The 17,902-nt window shown below is 34.6% G+C and overlaps 1 protein-coding gene across 8 annotated transcripts in view; it reads right to left on the bottom strand.

Moving 5' to 3' along the window:
• RALGAPA1 (Ral GTPase activating protein catalytic subunit alpha 1) overlaps positions 1–17,902 on the bottom strand; it is a 241,377-nt gene that overhangs the window by 157,576 nt on the left and 65,899 nt on the right. For all 8 annotated transcript variants that reach the window (XM_087422563.1, XM_087422573.1, XM_014792116.2 and 5 more), the window contains exons 11-14: positions 9,893–10,090; positions 6,417–6,554; positions 3,399–3,547; positions 612–741 (exon numbers count right to left, since the gene is read on the bottom strand). In XM_087422563.1, the coding sequence (XP_087278689.1) occupies positions 612–741; positions 3,399–3,547; positions 6,417–6,554; positions 9,893–10,090 (615 nt within the window). The remainder of the gene's footprint in view (positions 1–611; positions 742–3,398; positions 3,548–6,416; positions 6,555–9,892; positions 10,091–17,902) is intronic.

The following is a 17,902-nucleotide window of genomic DNA, read 5'->3' as shown; positions in this document are numbered from 1 at the left end:
CATCTTAAGAAAATATTATTTTGCTTTTTATTTTCCAAAGAATCTATATAACACATTTAAAGTCAGAACTCTATCCTCAGGTTGGAAAACACAACATGCAATCCCTATACAATTAAACTACCACTGTCACTTCAAATAAACAAGTGAAGAGAATAACGTCTTATGGAATAGCATGATAAGAAAGAATCTTGATGATTTACTACTTTTTCATTACTACAGAACAATTTAAAAGAAAGTTTTGCTTTTCTGACATTCCAGACACTTGGAAACTCACAAAGCAAACAATAGGGGCATTACTCATGAAGCCCTCTGGCAGCTTTCTGGAATCATGCATAAGTGTGCCACACAAGAGATAAAGTAAATATCATCAACCTGTTTTAACACCTTTTTCACAGGCCTGCTACTTCATCCACTCCTACACTCTTATTGTATATATAGTAAATAGCCTATTTTGATAAGCAACTTATAATTTAGCTCTACAAGAGATCCTTTAATATGAAATGATCTCTGATTTAAAGCTTTTTTTCCCCAGATAACAAGTTCATGGCTCAATGAATCTTAAAAAAACACATTTCTATCCATCTATTTATCTATTTATTTATTTTTATTGCCTGGAAAAGTGGTCCTGCAAGTCGACCTGCCAAGGTCATATTTTTTTTCCCCTGGAACTGCAGAAAAGCTTGTGATGGCATCTTCAGTACAGACTCCGTGACTCTGAGCAACACAAGCAGCATCTGTTCCCTTAAAGTAAAAAAATTAATTAATGTTTCCTTCTTGCATGTTTGCTTTTGGTTAATGAATAATTTTCAAATTAATATTTGTTATAAAGATGGTATTATCTTTCAATAACTCAAATACCAAATATTTCAAATTTTTAAAATTCTTTAAATATTGAAATTTAAAATTCCATTTTATAAATCTATACCAGCCATTTTTAAACCATTTTTCAGCTATAAAACTCTCTCATCAAATAAAAATTTATGCAAAAGCTGATGAACTGGGGGTGAGAATGTGGAGAGTGTTCCTGTGCTGCTACCCCACAATCACGTAGCGACCTTAGGGAGCTATCTCAAGAACACTCATCTATCTATACAATACAGTTCTACCTTGATGCCTGTCCATCTAATCCATCTTTACAATACGGAGAACAACCACATATCTAGAACTGTACCAGGTTCAGTTTAAAAAAACTACATGATATTTTAAGATTAACAGATCACAATGAGCCCTGACAAGCAATCAAGGACCATCACTCTACTGCCTCTTTCATCCTTTTTAATTTGGCCAATTTTTTAATTCTTTATTCCTCTTGTGTACCCCAAGTCAAGCCAATCCTAATATTATTCTTACCTTGTCTCTTTCTCCCAGGTGCTTACTATTAATATCATAAAACTACCTTATGTGCACCTGATAATTTGAAAATTGATTCAACCACACATGAAAAAGAGGCTGACAAGGGGATTTGAGTTGGGTGCACAGCCAGGCTAACAGCACAAGTCCCTATCACAGCCTCCTCCTCTTTGAGTTATCACAGACCCATTCTAGCCATAGCAATATGTGGGACAGTCTATGTGAGAAATGTGGCAGAGGCAGCAACAGATCCTAGATCTAGATGTCATGGCTTTTCTGGGAAGTGAGGGCAGAATCAAATAGAAAAGTATCACTCAATTAAAAATATTCTGAATTTATTAACAAACAAATGCATGCATTCATTCATAAGATAAAAATCACAAGTACCACATTTGTAATCTTAGGCTTCTAGCTCAGCAATATGAAATGAAAAGCTATTTGAAATCAACTATATACGTAATAAAGTATAGATTTTCCAAATAAGTCTTATCTGATTTGTGGTCAAACCATAACTCACTTATATATCAGATAACCTTTCACTTTGTAATATAACAATAATGATTTTAATTCACAAAGTCTTATAAATTCAGTGTAAATATGTGAGTAATCTCTCATAATGCTATGACTTCAAGGGAACTTGAATCACCATGTAAAATAGAGATATCATCTATCTCATAGGATGCTACAAGGATTAAAAAAGAAAATGCATGTAAAGTGCTTAAAAAGATACCTGGCACAGAAAAGTACTCCAAATAGGTTAATAACAATAACTACTTCTAGATGTATCTATATTAATACTGTTAATTTTTTCAAAATATAGCCATTTTTCCCTATGTAGCAAAACATAAATTAGGCATCCTCTTTGACTAAGTACTCTCACGTTTTAAGAATGAGTCAAAGGAGGAAAATTATATACATATAAGGATGTTCATCATCCTCCCCTCCTCCAACAACAAAATGAAGTAAGTACATATCCATCAATAGGTGACTGGTTAAGAAAATAACAGTACACACATATGGCATAATACTACGTGACTGTGTGTGTGGTGTGGTGAACCAGATGTTCACCAGAGGGCAAACAATGATTACCTCTAGAGAATGAGCCTTTGGGCAACTTTTATTTTCTTTTTAAAATTTTTCTTTGAAATTTACACTGAACATGTATAATTTTTACAAAAACTGAAGAATTGCTCTTCTCATCTCCCCAAAAGGCCTATTTTTCCACTCAATTAAACAAATATTTATAGAGTACCAATAATATATAAGGTACAATTCTAAGAAATGTAGGAAATATAAAAACAAGACAGCCAGTATATACCTTTTAGGGCCTCTCAATTCAGTGAGGTAAAGAGACATTTATAAAGTAATTTAGGAATTAAAACAATTTTGACAAGAACTGTAACAGAGGTACAAATACAGAATGAAAGGAAGTGAGGTAAAAAATATAAGTTAGGATATGTGGAAAAAGGAAGGTGGAATCTAAGGACAGTTACAGTGACAAGAGGAAAAGACAACAGGAATGAGGCATTCTAAAGAAAAGTTCACAGTGTGCTCAGGAAGGAGCCATTTGATAAAGCTGGGAGGCAGGATCCCATCCTGCTGGGTGGAGTTTAGGTTTGAGAGAGGGCTGGAAAAGTAGACAGAGGCCTGACTGTACATGGCCTTGAATGTCAGGTTGAAGCATCAGGCATTTATACATTCAATCATTTAGTTATTCATTCATTCATTTACACAAGCATAAATTCATTTATTCATACATACATGCATGCATTCATTCTGGGGGGCTGGGAGGAGGGCCGGGGAGGTCATCATATGCCCACTTTAGAAAGATAATCCAAAGGATCTTGTGGAAGGTTTGATCAAAGATGTCTGAGATAAAGTGAAGGAGACTATGGTCGTCATCATGATTATCACAAAATATATTCATTCATTCATTCAATAATAAAAGCCTCCAAAATATTGTAACAAGCCCTGTTCACAGACACTATTCCTCTAAAAATTACTATACTCATATACACAATAAAAAATAAAGGATAAATGTTTTTTACCAAGTCTTTTTGTCCATTGATACTTGCACAACCATGAACCGATAAATGTTAAGAATGCGTTTACACATATCTGTGTGCTCATCCAGAAGATTTTTTATTTCATTTGCAGGTTCAAGAAGAAATATGTTTGATGAGTTTATAATAAACACCTAAGATAAAAGAAATTATTAGCCATTCATTATAGAATTTCAATGGCAAATTTCTCATTCAAAGAAAAAACTTAGATGCTGATCACTAGGTGATCTACAACAAACTTAAAAGTGTAAGACTGTAGGTTATTTCTAACCCTAGATCTACCACTAGCTTGATATCTGATATTTAAACTCATTAAACCTGTCTATTTTTATGTTTATAAAATTACTACTAGGTACCCAAAGAAAATAAACCAAGTGAAAAATAGCATTTCTTAACACTGAGAGTTTTAATATAATAATGCTATCGCTGTCATAAAATGAAAAGAACAATAAAAAATACAAATAGTTTAGGATAAAAGATGATACCTAAATCAAGAAGAATTTTCTGAATGAGGTGTTCAAAACCATCTCTTCTCTTTTTTCATTTTTGTTGACTATGTGCGAATATCTATTTTGGTAATAGACTGTATAGTACAGTACTACTAATGAGGATCCATCAATATGTATCTTTAAATTCATTATAATCAAATCATTAATTGTATTTTGCTATTGAGGACAAAGTTATAATGGTGACAGGTATGTGGAAAGGTTCTCAAAGACACTTTGGAGGAACAGAACTTACATCTATCGTGAACCTAGGACATTTACATCTTCTATACCCATAATTCTCATTTAAATCCCCTGGATGAACTACGTAACAAAATATAGTTGTAAAATCATGTGAGGAAAGAATATTAAGTTAGTGAAAAGATTAAATATTAATAATATTTAATAATAATACTGTTAAATAATACTTAATATTAAAATAGTGAAAAGAGCTACCTTTGTAAGTCTAGCAACACTGACCAAGGAAAGCAAGAGAGAGGCACAAATAAACATTAGAAATAAAGTACATAACTATAAATCCAGTAGAGAATTTTAAAATGATAGTTCAGTGGATAACAATGCCAATAAAATTAAAAATTTAATAAAATTCATTATTTTGTAGACAAAACAGGAATTGTCAAAAATGACCTAAGAAATAGAAAAAATGTATACATCAGTACCAGGAAAGAAAGCGAACAGGCAATCAAGGTGGGCCAGCACTAGTCTATGGACCACAATCTGAGTAGCAATAATGGACAGCCTTATAGACCATTAGAAAGACTTTTGCTTTTATACTTAGTGATAATAGAAAGCCACTGGAGGATTCTGAGCAGGAAAATGATGTGATCTGACTTACATTTCACAGGATCCCTGGGCTACTGTGTTGAGAATATACCAGGACGATGGGTTGGCAAGAGCAGAAGCAAGGATACTAACTAGGAGTTTATTGCAACAATCCAGATGAAAGATTCTGAAGGCCTGGACACACGAAGCAGCATGAGTGCTGAACAGGGGTCAGATTCTGCCTACATTCTGAGGGCTGACAGAATGTGTTGTCAAGTTAGATGTAAGATATAAAAGAAAGAAAGGAAACAAGATGGCCTGAGCAACTGGAAAAAAGAGCTGCCATTAAATGAAACGAGGAAAACTACAGGAAAAGCACATTTGTGAAGCAAGATGAGAAGCCAAGTTTTAGACATGTCAAGTTTGAGACGTCTAATGCCAACTTGGCATTTAAACACTTGAGTTCAGGACTTTTAGAGTTCAAACGAGAGGTCTCAGACTAGAGATAAAATGTTATTCAGAAGTTGCAGCATATATATGACATTTAAAGCAACAGGAATCAGCAAGAGAATAAGTATAAGCGGAAAAGAGATCCAGAAGTGAATTCCTAGGCACTTCAACATGAAAAGGCCAGAGAGATATGGAAAAATCAGTTTTAAAAAATTCTGAGATGTGGCTAGTGAATTAGGAGAAAAACAAGGCGTATGCTATTCTGAAGGTCCAGTGAAGAGGGGTTTCAACAGGGAGAGAATGATCTACTCTGTAAAATGCTCCTGACAAGTCTAGTAAGATTAAGATTGAAAAATGTCCATTTGATTTAACAATGTGGAGGTTACAGGTGGCCTTGGCAAGAACAGTCTGATTTAAAAAATGAGTAAATATAATGAACTCCTACAAATCAATAAGAAAAAGACAAATAACCCAACAGAATAACGGAAAAAGCATATGAACAGGCCATTCATAGATGAGAAAAGATGCTTGATTTCAGTAGCGATGAAGGAAGAGCAAATTAAAACAGGGAAACACAAACTTTGAAATATAGGAGATAACATTTATCTCATGTATAGGAACAGCAGAAATTAAAATCTGACCACAGAAGTAATGGGGAAGATATAAGGAAATGAGAACTCACAAACACTACTGGAGGGAATGTAAATTATTATAACCATGTTGGAGAACAATTTGGCAATAATAGTAAAGTAAAGCTGACAATGTACCAATCTTCCAACCCAGTAATTCCACTTCTAGGAATATATCCTAGGAAAATTCTCCCACATGCGCAAAAAAATACATATATAAGAATGTTCAACGTAGCACTATCTGGAATAGTGAGAAACTGGGAACAACTTAAAAAACCATCAATAGAAAAATGCATAAATAAAATGTGAAATAATCATAAACTGTAATACCACAAAGTAGTCAAAATGAATGAATTATGGCTACGTATCAACAACAAATCTCGAAAACGTATGGTTAATGAAAAAAGTTGCAGACAACAGTATACCATGACACAATTTATAAAAATTTTTAAAAACCGTCTAGAAAAATACATAAAACTTATCAATATTATGAAGTGAAAGTTAAGAAAAAAATAAAATTAATATGGCATAATGATAACTGATAAATGTGGGTGAATTCATTACATTTAAAAAATTATATTCTATACCGAAATACTGAATTATACTTTTGAAATATTTAATGATTATTTTTTAGAAATAACCAAAAAGTGATCCACCTGCAAAACTGCCTGGGTACCAGCTCGTATGTTTTGTTCTATGGCTTCTTCAGAGGCATCATGAAGTACATCTTGGTAGGTACCATTTTTTGCCCAAGCGGAATTTCTAACATGATCAGCAATACTGGTCTCATTTTCCTGAAGCAAAATATCAAGTTTTTAATATATCAATAATTAAGAATGCTGTGACAAGTCAGTAAGCTGGAAAAGGAAGCTGGAAATTACTGGGTCCCACCATTGAGCATCTTCTCAAAATACATGATGTCTTATTTGATTACAAAAGCAATGAATGTTCACTGTAAAAAAGGTTCTCATTGACAAAAATATAAAAAAAGTAAAAAAATCATCCATAAGAACCAGCCAGCAATTATATCATTTCAAATATAGACATTTTTCTATGTATCCAATGTATAAACCTCCCCTCTGTACACTTACACACTCAAGAATAGGATTATATTATTTACAGCTTTGTAAGAGATGAATCCTATTCTAAAGTAAATGCCAGAATCCAAATAACTTAAATAAAACAATAGAAAATAGCTTCTTATTTATCCTACTTAAGTGTAGTAAAATTTCTGTTGTCTGAAGGTAGAAGAATACTAATACTTCAAACCACTAGAACTGCAGCTTTCTGCTTGAGTTTTAGCTGTCAAACGTCTTACAGACTAGGGAGTTCGCTCAGGTGAAAAGCCACACAAACAGAAATTTCACTCAGTGTTGTTCCCTTTAAGTTTCTCTCTAGTTTCTTTCTGCTTTTGGTCACTCATCAGTATGTTCAAATAGTTTTGTTTTTTAGTATTTTGTCTAGAGCTTATAATTGTAACATGCAAAAGGTTTAGTTTAATACAAACTACTTTGCCATTACCAGTACTGGAACTCAGCTCTGAGTAGCCAATACAATATACCATGGTCTATACCTTTCTCTTAAGCCCCATACTCTTATGATCACCTATCTTCTGAATAGTTCTTCCTGAATGACCCACAAGCACCTCAAACTCAAGATATTTAAAAGTAAGTTTATTAACCATGTCCTCCCCATTCTACCAACTCCTCTAGTCACCTTTGCTACCACCACCAAACTTGTACTTTTTTTATTCCTATTCATGTGTGAATGGCAACTACCCTGTTGCAAAAGAAAGAAACCTGGGACACCTCACCATTCCTCATTTCTCTCAGCCAACTAATCATCAAGGCATAATGATTTTACCACCAAAGAAGCTCGTCTATCTGTCTTCTCCCTTATATTCCTATTGCAACTGCCCCCATCCTATATCAGGTACTTATCATCTCCCTTCTGAACTCTGCTTATACTTCTTAACCAGTCTCCTTGCCTCCAAACTGGCCTCCAATCTATCTTCCACTCTGGGCTTGGTATGATCCTTCTGAAATATATAACTATCCATGCCAATGTAATCAAGTCCATGACAATGGCATGCAAGTTACTGAACAGAGTCTAGTTCTTACTAGACTATCTCATATTTCTTACCTCTCTCTCACACCCGCTCTTAGCTACAGCCAAATAAAAATATTTTCAAGGCCTCTCACATCTTTGTAGATGCTCTTCACACTGTGTGGCTCCTTTCCCATGTGTTACCTGCTCTTCATATTATACTACCTCCTCCATGAAACCTTCCCTAAGCACAGTTAAGTACTCCTCTTTCAGACTTGAAGATCACAGCAATAATACTGTTTTATAATACCTCCTTTGCATGTTTGTCTTCTTGCTAAATAATAAGTTATGTGAAGGTAGACATGATGTCTTTTCATGTTTATACCTCCAACACTAGTTCTCAGCGTGGGCATTACCATGTTTTACAGAGCACTTTGAAATCTGTGGGAGAGTTTTGTTGTCATAAGAATTGAGAATACCACTGCAATTGAATGGGATGAGCCACAGAATTCTAAACATACTACAAGGTGCATGACAGTCCTCCACACACAAACTGTCTTGTATACCACAAGTCTTTCAAATGTTTCACAAATACTATGTGAATGAAAACCCATTTAGAATTACCTGAACCTATAACAACTCCATTTTAAAATTAACACCAAATTTTAAATGATTTATATATATATTGAATTTATCAGAAATATAAATAAATGAAGGATTATATCTTTTGTTTTTGATTCATGCCATTAGCAAGAGTTGTTGGCATTTTGAAAAATTCTATCTCTAATGGCAACACTGGTTGCAGTATTTCAGTAACCAATAGAACACACCTATACAACACACCTCATCACCCTTCCTTCCTGCCTTCCTCTTCCTTTTCACTGTTTTGTTTTTTAAATTATGTATGTAGATAGATTACATTATCTATCATTTTTTATTTAAGGACAGTAAATTTCACAGGGTAGGCTCGGTACTGAGCTATAAATTCATGATAAAAAATGGGAGGAAAACAAATTATTTAGATTGACAGGTTTATTTTCTAGTTTGATGCAAAAACTGGATATTTTTATTGGTGCATAACAAATTGAATTGTGAATATTATTTCACAATTTACATGGTTAATTTTATTTACTTCAATTATATTTCTTAATTACATTTTTCCCCTTCTTAGAAGTAGGGGAGGATGCTCTACATATATATATATATATTACACTTATACATACATAAATATTGATTCATTGAATCCCTGTAGAATGTGGCCTATTCACACATAGGTTAACCCCAGATAAATTCTACTGATGAGGTTAAATTAACCACTAGGGTGAATAAACTTTACCAAATTGCTCCTATCTGGATTTAGTAAGATATATATCTTAGTAAGATATTATTTTTATATAATATTATACTTACTTATATTTAATAAGATATATATATATATATATATATCAGACTCTACCTTTTTGGTGAGAACCTGACCTATGACAGAGGTTAAAAACAACCAAAACACAAGAATTAAGGAATAAATAGAACCAGGGACCCAAATTCTACTTCTACTCTCTTTTCTCGCATCTTTCTCCCTCTGTGAGTAAACTCTAGTCTTTCTTATCACAGACCAGCTTACTTAGCAGGTCAGGATGTTTTTTATTCTGCAATCAGCTGTAGTGCAAACACTTCCAAGAATGAATTCAGAATATTCTGGTTTGTGCTGAGTACCCAACTCCTAGAATAAGACAGGCCAGGGGGAATTGTAGTTAGGTAATCACTCTAAGAAGTATGTACTGCAACACCCATTTTGATCTAGTACCACAGTTTAAAATATTACACTTTTTATAATAGCATCTAATTTTGATCTAGACAATGACAAAGAATTACTATACAACCTCAATATTAATTTTTTAAAGTTGTGACATCACAGAGCTTTGGGATAGAGTACTGAGGTAACTGTTATATTACCTAAATTGCAAAATAGACTGAAAGGGTCTTCACCTTCCCATTTAGTAAGTCTATGTGTGTTAACACATTATTACACTTTTGTGAAAATCTTACCTATTAAACCTTACTAAAATACTAAGTCTTAAAATTTTACCTCTTCTCTCTTTTCTCCTTCTTCCATTGAAATATCCTGGTCTGTGACATTGTCAATGCAAGGTAAGTCTGAAGAAGAGATCACAATTTCTTCAGGCTCTTGCATGAACAAAGGTTTTTCCTCTTGCTGGATCCATTCTTGATATACTTTTACCACTTTTCTCATAGCTGCTGCTTCACAGATTGGTAATAAAAATGCCTAGTAAATAAAAGGGAGAACAGAGATAATGATAACGTTTCACTTTGCCACAAACCACTAATACATACATTTCTATCTTGTTATAAAACGTGAGATATAAATGATCTTTGAAGAGTTAAAGTCAATCTCTTCATTGTCAGAGAAAGCCTTGTGTCTCCAAATAATTTGTAAATACACTGAGACACAAATGCTTCTGGTAGATAGACACTGATTTCAAGTACAAGGAGCAAAGACTTGTTTCAATTGTACTACCTATCTCAGAATGAAAATACTCCTTGTTTCATGAAATAACTGTGCTCCTACAAAGGTCAATGTAAAGAAAACTTTTCATAATAAATCACATTTTGTAACATATTATTGTTTTATAGATTACTATTAAAATAAATTTTGATAGAAAGATTTTAATTAAAAAATAAAATCTAACTCTAAGAATAAAAATCACATGTAACAAGGCAACTTAGCTTCTCTAAGTAGATAAAGAAAAAAGTTACAGCTTTCTTATTTCATTTTACATATAATAAAATTATATAAGTTAATAAGGCAAAATACTTAGAAAATTCAAAGAACTATCTTAAGAGTTATTCTTTCCTTTAGGTCACATTTTCGGTTGTCTTAACTTTTTAAAAAGTAAATATTTTCCTCATCGCAAAAATACTACATTTTCACCGCAAAAAAATTTTTTATACAATTGCAGACATGCAAAAATAAAATAGTAAAAATATCTCAGCAAACAAACATAACAGTAAAACCTCACTATCCAAAGTCCTTTCCTTATGCATGTTTGTGTTTAATATTTTCACTATATATTTTATTTGCAAATAGAAAGGGAATTAAATTGCTTTTAATTTTTATTTTTACAACCACTATTAATTTCAACTCTAAAAATCACAAGACCTTTATCGAAAACCCGCCTCTTTCTACTCTTGAGTTATCAGTAGATGTATTTAATAAAAGTCTGAATGAAACTACCCAAGAAAATCAGTTTCCCAAGATAATGATGAAAAGTTAATGTATAATATCAACAGAGTATTTAATATGTTATTTGGTAATCCTTTTATTTATTTGCTATTATTGATTCCCTAGCAAACAATATTACTTGCTACTTTCTCCATCTAACAAACCCATTCCCAAATTCTCACTCTCATATTCCAGCAGTTTAATGGTCAATGGTATGATTTTGATCATCATTGCCTGCTCTGAGACTATTTATTTTACAATGGCAGCAACAGCTCAGCTTTCCTTTAAAAGGTTCAAAATAAATTTTTTTTAAAAAAGCTCAATTTCAAAGAAATTCTATTCTTAGCTACTGAAAAATTAATTTATTTTTTTAAAAATTAGTATGGGAACTCTGTATTTTCTGCTCAATTTTGCTGTGAACCTAAAACTAAAACTGATTTAAAAAATAAAGTTTATTAATTTAAAAAAATTAGTAATCTCCAGAGCTAAGATATTTGTTATTGCATAAACTGTCATACTATATCCCAAGTGACTTGATGAATTTACTAAAGGTCAGAATGTATATAACCTTTGTCCTAACAGGTCCCAAAGTCTGATTTTAAACACACTACATATGGACCTTGAGGAAAGACTGATAATTAGCCACGGCTAAAAAACTGCTGCATAAAAACCAGAGCACCAATTTACACACTTAAAATCAGAAATAACTGCCAGAGAAACCAGAATATTCAAATCTACATATAAGCACCTTGTTCCTCTATAACGAAGCACCAATCAGACACCAATTATTAATTAATAATAAGGATAATTGTCACAGGAATCTACATGCTCAGCAAATTTTCTCTCTGTAGACAGTCCTGCATGAGGTCATCTCCAGTTTTATGGTTCCCTGACTATAAAACTACATCATAACCAGAAAACTACACGGAGAACAAATCAAAACAACAGGAGATAGAAAAATCAAATATTTAGTGGTATCAACTTACGATAACCTGGTACAGTTTTCTAATAATTGGCATCGCGGATGGGATCTGATTTACTGGTAGCTAAGGCTCTCTTCTTCATTGAATAAACACTAACAAAACATGTTAGTCTCTGATATTCTGTTAATCTGCTTTTATTAGTACTTCTCCTGAGGTATTAACCAACCCAGATCATGGCAGACACATTCTTTAAGATTTAATCAAGTACAGTAAGCATTTAGCAGACCTGGGAATTTTCTGTCTCCTTAAAGCAGTAGTTTGCATTTTGGTCTCAGAACCTCTAATGTACTATATGCTGGCAAATAATACATTCTTCAAAACAAAAGAAGAGTAGCATTGTTTTACATTTTTGCAAATCTCTTTAAAGTTTAGCTTAATAGAAGACAGTTGGATTCTCATATCTGTGTGTTTCTGCATTCAATCTGATACAATATCACATGTCAGGTATCCTCTGGAAAACTTCACTGTACACTTGTGGAAGACTGACAGTGAAAAGGTAAACAAAATCTTAGTATTGTCATGAAAATAGTTCTGACCTCATGGACCTGAAAAGGTCCTGGGGACTTCTCAGGAACCCCAGACTACTACACTCGGCGATCCACTGCCTTAAAGAGGTGCTCCTAAAGGTTCACCTATTGATGTGTTATATTTACCTCATATCAAAGTACTTGGGGCTCCTCACTGCAGCCTCCAAGAACTAACAACATAAAGCACACTGGGTTTCCTTATAAAATAGGGGGTTAATGTCTGGAATGCATTTATGCCTATTCTATTGGATACGCAGAATAATTTTACCATTTCAAATGATTTGGGCATTTATGCTTTATAGTTGTATCCTTGCTTTAAAAACACATAACAATATAAATACCTATATCTGAGATAGAACTCACAATCATTACACTGCCCCAAAAAAACATTATCAGCTATATGACATATTATTTCAAGACTTACTTCTAGAAATGCACGGCAGCCCTCAGCTAGCACTGATGAAGTGCCCAGCACTCAGAAGGTACTGAACTTCTTGATTTCTTCACCAAATATTTACTAGGTGCCTACTCTATGCCAGGCACTAAGCATACAAGGATGAATGAATAAGAGAAGTATTCATGGAGAGTAGCAGGAAAGATCAAAATTAAACAATTTTTTAAATAATCATAAAACTCAGGAGAGGTACTATGAAGAAGAGTATAGTTTTCAAAAACATCATAAAAAAGAGGTATTCCTGTGTGTATGTGCACATGCACACATGCGTGTACAGGCACATCTGTCTTTGGGTGGGCAGGTGAGAGTGGTCATGGAAGGCTTCTCTGGTGTAGTTACATTTAAGCTGTAACCTAAACACTGAGTAGCCAGGTGAAAAGAGAAGGGTGAAGGGTAGAGAGGAAAGAGAGGAAGGTTGAAGGACAGAAGTCCAGCTAGGGAAAACAATAAGTTTGAAGGCTATGAGGATGGAATTATTTGAAAAACAAAAAGTAAAGACATTTCCACTAAATGTATTTACCTATAGAAGGACTTGTGCTCTAGCTGGAATTGCTAAGGGCAAAATTATTATATATCCATATACCTGATAATTAATGGAATATTTTTGTTTACATTACATTATGGAACATATGAACCTTCAAAATAAGGAAAGAAACTATTTCACAGATTCTCAATTGTGCAAATTTATCCTCAGTATTAAGCAAGTAAAAATAGCTTTCCTACTACAATCTAATCTTAGATTGATTCCTTTTCAAAACATGAATGGTTCATTGGAGTTACCATCCTAAAATTTATTTTTCCTTAAGTTTTGCCTTAAAAACCACTTTTAAGGGGCCGCCCAGTGGTGCAGCAGTTCAGTGTGCACGCTCCGCTGCGGCGGCCCAGGGTTTGCAGGTTCGGATCCTGGGCACGCACCGATGCACCGCTTGTCAAGCCACGCTGTGGTGGTGGTCCCATATAAAGTAGAGGAAGATGGGCACAGATGTTAGCCCAGAGCCAATCTTCCTCAGCAAAAAGAGGAGGGTTGGCGACAGATGTTAGCTCAGGGCTAATATTCCTCACAAAAATAAAAACAAAAACAAAAGAAAAACACTACTTTTAAAAGATAATTGTTGGGGCCAGCCCAGTGGCATAATGGTTAAGTGTGCGTGCTCTGCTGCAGCGGCCCGGGGTTCGCAGGTTCGGGTCCCGGGTGCGCATCGACATACCGCTTATCAAGCCATGCTGTGGCAGTGTCCCATATAAAGTAGAGGAAGATGGGCATGGATGTTAGCCCAGGGCCAGCCTTCCTCAGCAAAAAGAGGAGGATTGGCATTGGATGTTAGATCAGGGCTAGTTTTCCTCACAAAAAAAAAAAAAAAAAAAGATCATTGTTAGAATAAAAATATCTCAGAAGACTTCAGTTCCCAGTAATATCGTAAAAAAAAATCCTGGAATCCTCCTGCACAGGACACCTAAAAACTGTCACATAAAAAGTACAATATACTGTTTTAAATGAATGGCTCAGCTTGTAAGGATAGTCCGAGTCTAGAAAAAAATGGAAGGATTAATCCAGAGAGGCAAGTGACCAAGGAAGCTGCTGGCTGCTGCCTTGGACAGCCTAGATCACTCTGGTTTAAATGGCTACCTGTACAGAGGGGATAGACAGATCAGATCCTACACGTAAAGGTGAAACCAATGAAGGCTACAACCTCAATATAAAAGTGAACTAGGAGGGGAAGAAAAAACACTCAATTCCAGAGAAGAGTCAGTGAGGAAACTTGTCTATTGACGTGGGATAGGAGAATAGAGGGAAGTACAGTCTTCCCTGCAAATTTATCTTCTCAGGTTGGCCATCACATAACATTGAGTGTGGCAAAATGGGAAGAATCATAAGCTGAGAATTTTAATTTAAAGTAAACCAAGGTTGACAGGACCCCTGAATACCTGAAGCAAGCACAACATATCCTTTAACCCAGGTTTCAAAGTAATTCTCACAGAACTCCAAAGAAATGTAAGCCCATAACATGAAAACCCAAAACAAACGACTGAGTAAACAGAAACAACAAACAAGGCTAAAACTGCAAAAACTTAAGTTACTGGAATTATTGAAATAAGGAATATAAAATAAGCATTTTCAATAGGTTTTAATCAAGAAGAAAATGAAAACATGATTAAAGAATAAGCCATCGCAAAAAACGACTATGTAGATATGAAAAAACCCATACAACAAAACCAAATGCAACTTTTAGAAATTAAAATATACAGCATGATTAAATACTCAATGAGGGGAATTCTGTTTCCAATAGTATGGTGGTTAGGTAACCTGACCAACCTTCCAACTGAAAAAACAAAAATGATAGATTTTTAAAAACTTTAATTTTTTTAAATGCATTGATGAGCCAAAAAGTAGGAAAAAATTATTCAAAAATAAAAACCTACATGAAATCCAAACTCAGAGAGGTTTTAGGGGGAGCAATAAAGTTGACTTTCACTTTGAATGGAACCAATTACGCTGGTTTTCATGGATCTATTGGGGCAAGGCAGGGAGAACAAGAGGAAACCTCTAAACAAAGTTGGGATTCCAAAGGACTATATATTGTCAGTGTGATGCTGAATGAACAATAAACCCACTCCATCAACAATGTGCAAGAAAAACTGCCCATACCTAGACGCAGAGTAAACAACAACAAAAATCTCCCCAGAGACATTTGTTGCTAGCCTTAACACAGGTTTATACCGTGCGTTCATATTACCTGGTTGGCGTGAACCTCAAATCAAGAACTCACTTTAGGGGCCGGCCCCAGGGCTTAGCGGTTAAGCGCACGCGCTCCGCTACTGGCGGCTCGGGGTTCGGATCCTGGGTGCGCACCAACGCACCACTTGTCTGGCCATGCTGATGCGGCATCCCACATACAGCAACTAGAAGGATGTGCAACTATGACATACAACTATCTACTGGGGCTTTGAGGAGAAAAAGGAAAAAAAAAAAGGAGGAGGACTGGCAATAGATGTTAGCTCAGGGCCAGTCTTCCTCAGCAAAAAGAGGAGGATTGGCATGGATGTTAGCTCAGGGCTGATCTTCTTCACAAAAAAAAAAAAAGAATTCAGTTTAACGTAAAATTGGTAGGTCTCTTTGCATCTAGAAGAAGCAAATGCAACTCCTCTCTGGAGGAATCAACGTTTAGCAAATCATATCAGGAAATAAAGTCACAAGAAGCAAAAGCTCAGAATCAAAATTCTAAATTTCTGAAAGCATAAAATATTGCAAAAAACACAAGAGAATACAACACCATGAGAAAGAGCATACAGAAACAAAATATGGCAGAATCAGACCTATAAAGACCTCAGGAATATCAGAATGATCAATCAATCAATATAAAATAACTATGTTTAATTTAATGCATAAAATATAAGTACTGGGCCGGCCCCGTGGCTCAGCGGTTAAGTGGTTGAGCTCCGCTGCCGGCGGCCCAGGTTCGGATCCCGGGCGCGCACCGACGCACCGCTTCTCCAGCCATGCCGAGGCCGTGGCCCACGTACAGCAACTAGAAGGATGTGCACCTATGACATACAACTATCTACTGGGGCTTTGGGGGATAAAATAAATTAAAAAAAAAAAAAAAAATATATATATATATATATACAAGTACAGAAACAGAGACAATAAAATTACCAAGCAGACTGGCCAATTTCCAGAAACAGTTGCAATTTAAAATAAAATTATCCAGAATGTAGTACAGAGAGACAAAGAGATGGAAAATATGAATGAGATTAATAGAAAGTGAGAAGGTCTAACATATACATCTTGTCAGAGTTCTAGAAAGGCAAGAAAAAAATGGGACAGAGGTAATATTTAAAGAGATAATGGCTGAAAATTTTTCAGAACTGTCAAAATATATTAATCTATAAATACACTATGCCCAAAATATCCCCTGAAGAATGAAAGAAAGGAAATCTAGACCTGGACACATCATAGTAAAATGCAAAATGCAAATATTAAAAAAAGATATTAAAAAGAGCCAGAGAAAAAGACAATTGACCTATAAAGCAGTAAGAAGTTCAACTGCTGGTAGACATCTCAACAGCAACAAGGCAAAACAGAAAAGAGTGGGAAAGTATCTGATCATCTGAAAGGGGCTGAGTGAAAAAAACTGTCAACCTAGAATTCTATGTCCAGTGGAAAAAACCCTTCAAGAATGTGGGCAAAATAAAGACACTTTCAGACACGAAAAACTTATTAAGTGTTTGATACCAACAGACATCCACTAAAGTAAATTCTAAACGATTAACTTCAAGCAGACAAAAGTAATTCTAAATGGATAATCTGAAAGGGAAGAAATCATAATCAAAGAAAGTGATAAATATTTAACTAAATGTAAATCAATATTGAACACAGAACAATAATAACACTGGAGTTAAAACACAAACATGCAAAATAGAACTGAATTATTTAATAACAACAATATACAAGTTGGGGGGAGAAATTAGAGTAATAGGGTTCTAAGGTCCTTATACTAATTAGGAAGAGGGTAAAAAATAACTTTAGACCTTGGAAAGTGAAGTATGTTAAAATTTATATAGTAATCACTGAAGAAAAAGGAATAGAATATTACTTTCAAACTAAGGGAGGAGGAAGAGGATACAAAATGAAAAAACATCAGTTAAAAAGAAAACAGGGGCCTGCCTGGTGGCGTGCGTAGTGGTTAAGTTCACAGGTTCTGCTTTGATGGCCCAGGGTTCACAGGTTCGGATCCCGGGTGCGGACTTACGCACCACTTATCAAGTCTTGTTGTGGCAGGCGTCCCACATATAAAAAAAAAAGTAGAGGAAGATGGGCATGGATGTTAGCTCAGGGCTAATCTTCCTCACCAAAAACAAAAACAGAAAACAAAAAAGTGGCCGGCCCAGT

This window comes from Ceratotherium simum, chromosome 3 (assembly GCF_057802395.1).
Source record: "Ceratotherium simum simum isolate JZ-2026a chromosome 3, ASM5780239v1, whole genome shotgun sequence".
Lineage (NCBI taxonomy): Eukaryota > Metazoa > Chordata > Mammalia > Perissodactyla > Rhinocerotidae > Ceratotherium > Ceratotherium simum.
This window is presented reverse-complemented; position numbering and strand designations above follow the sequence as displayed.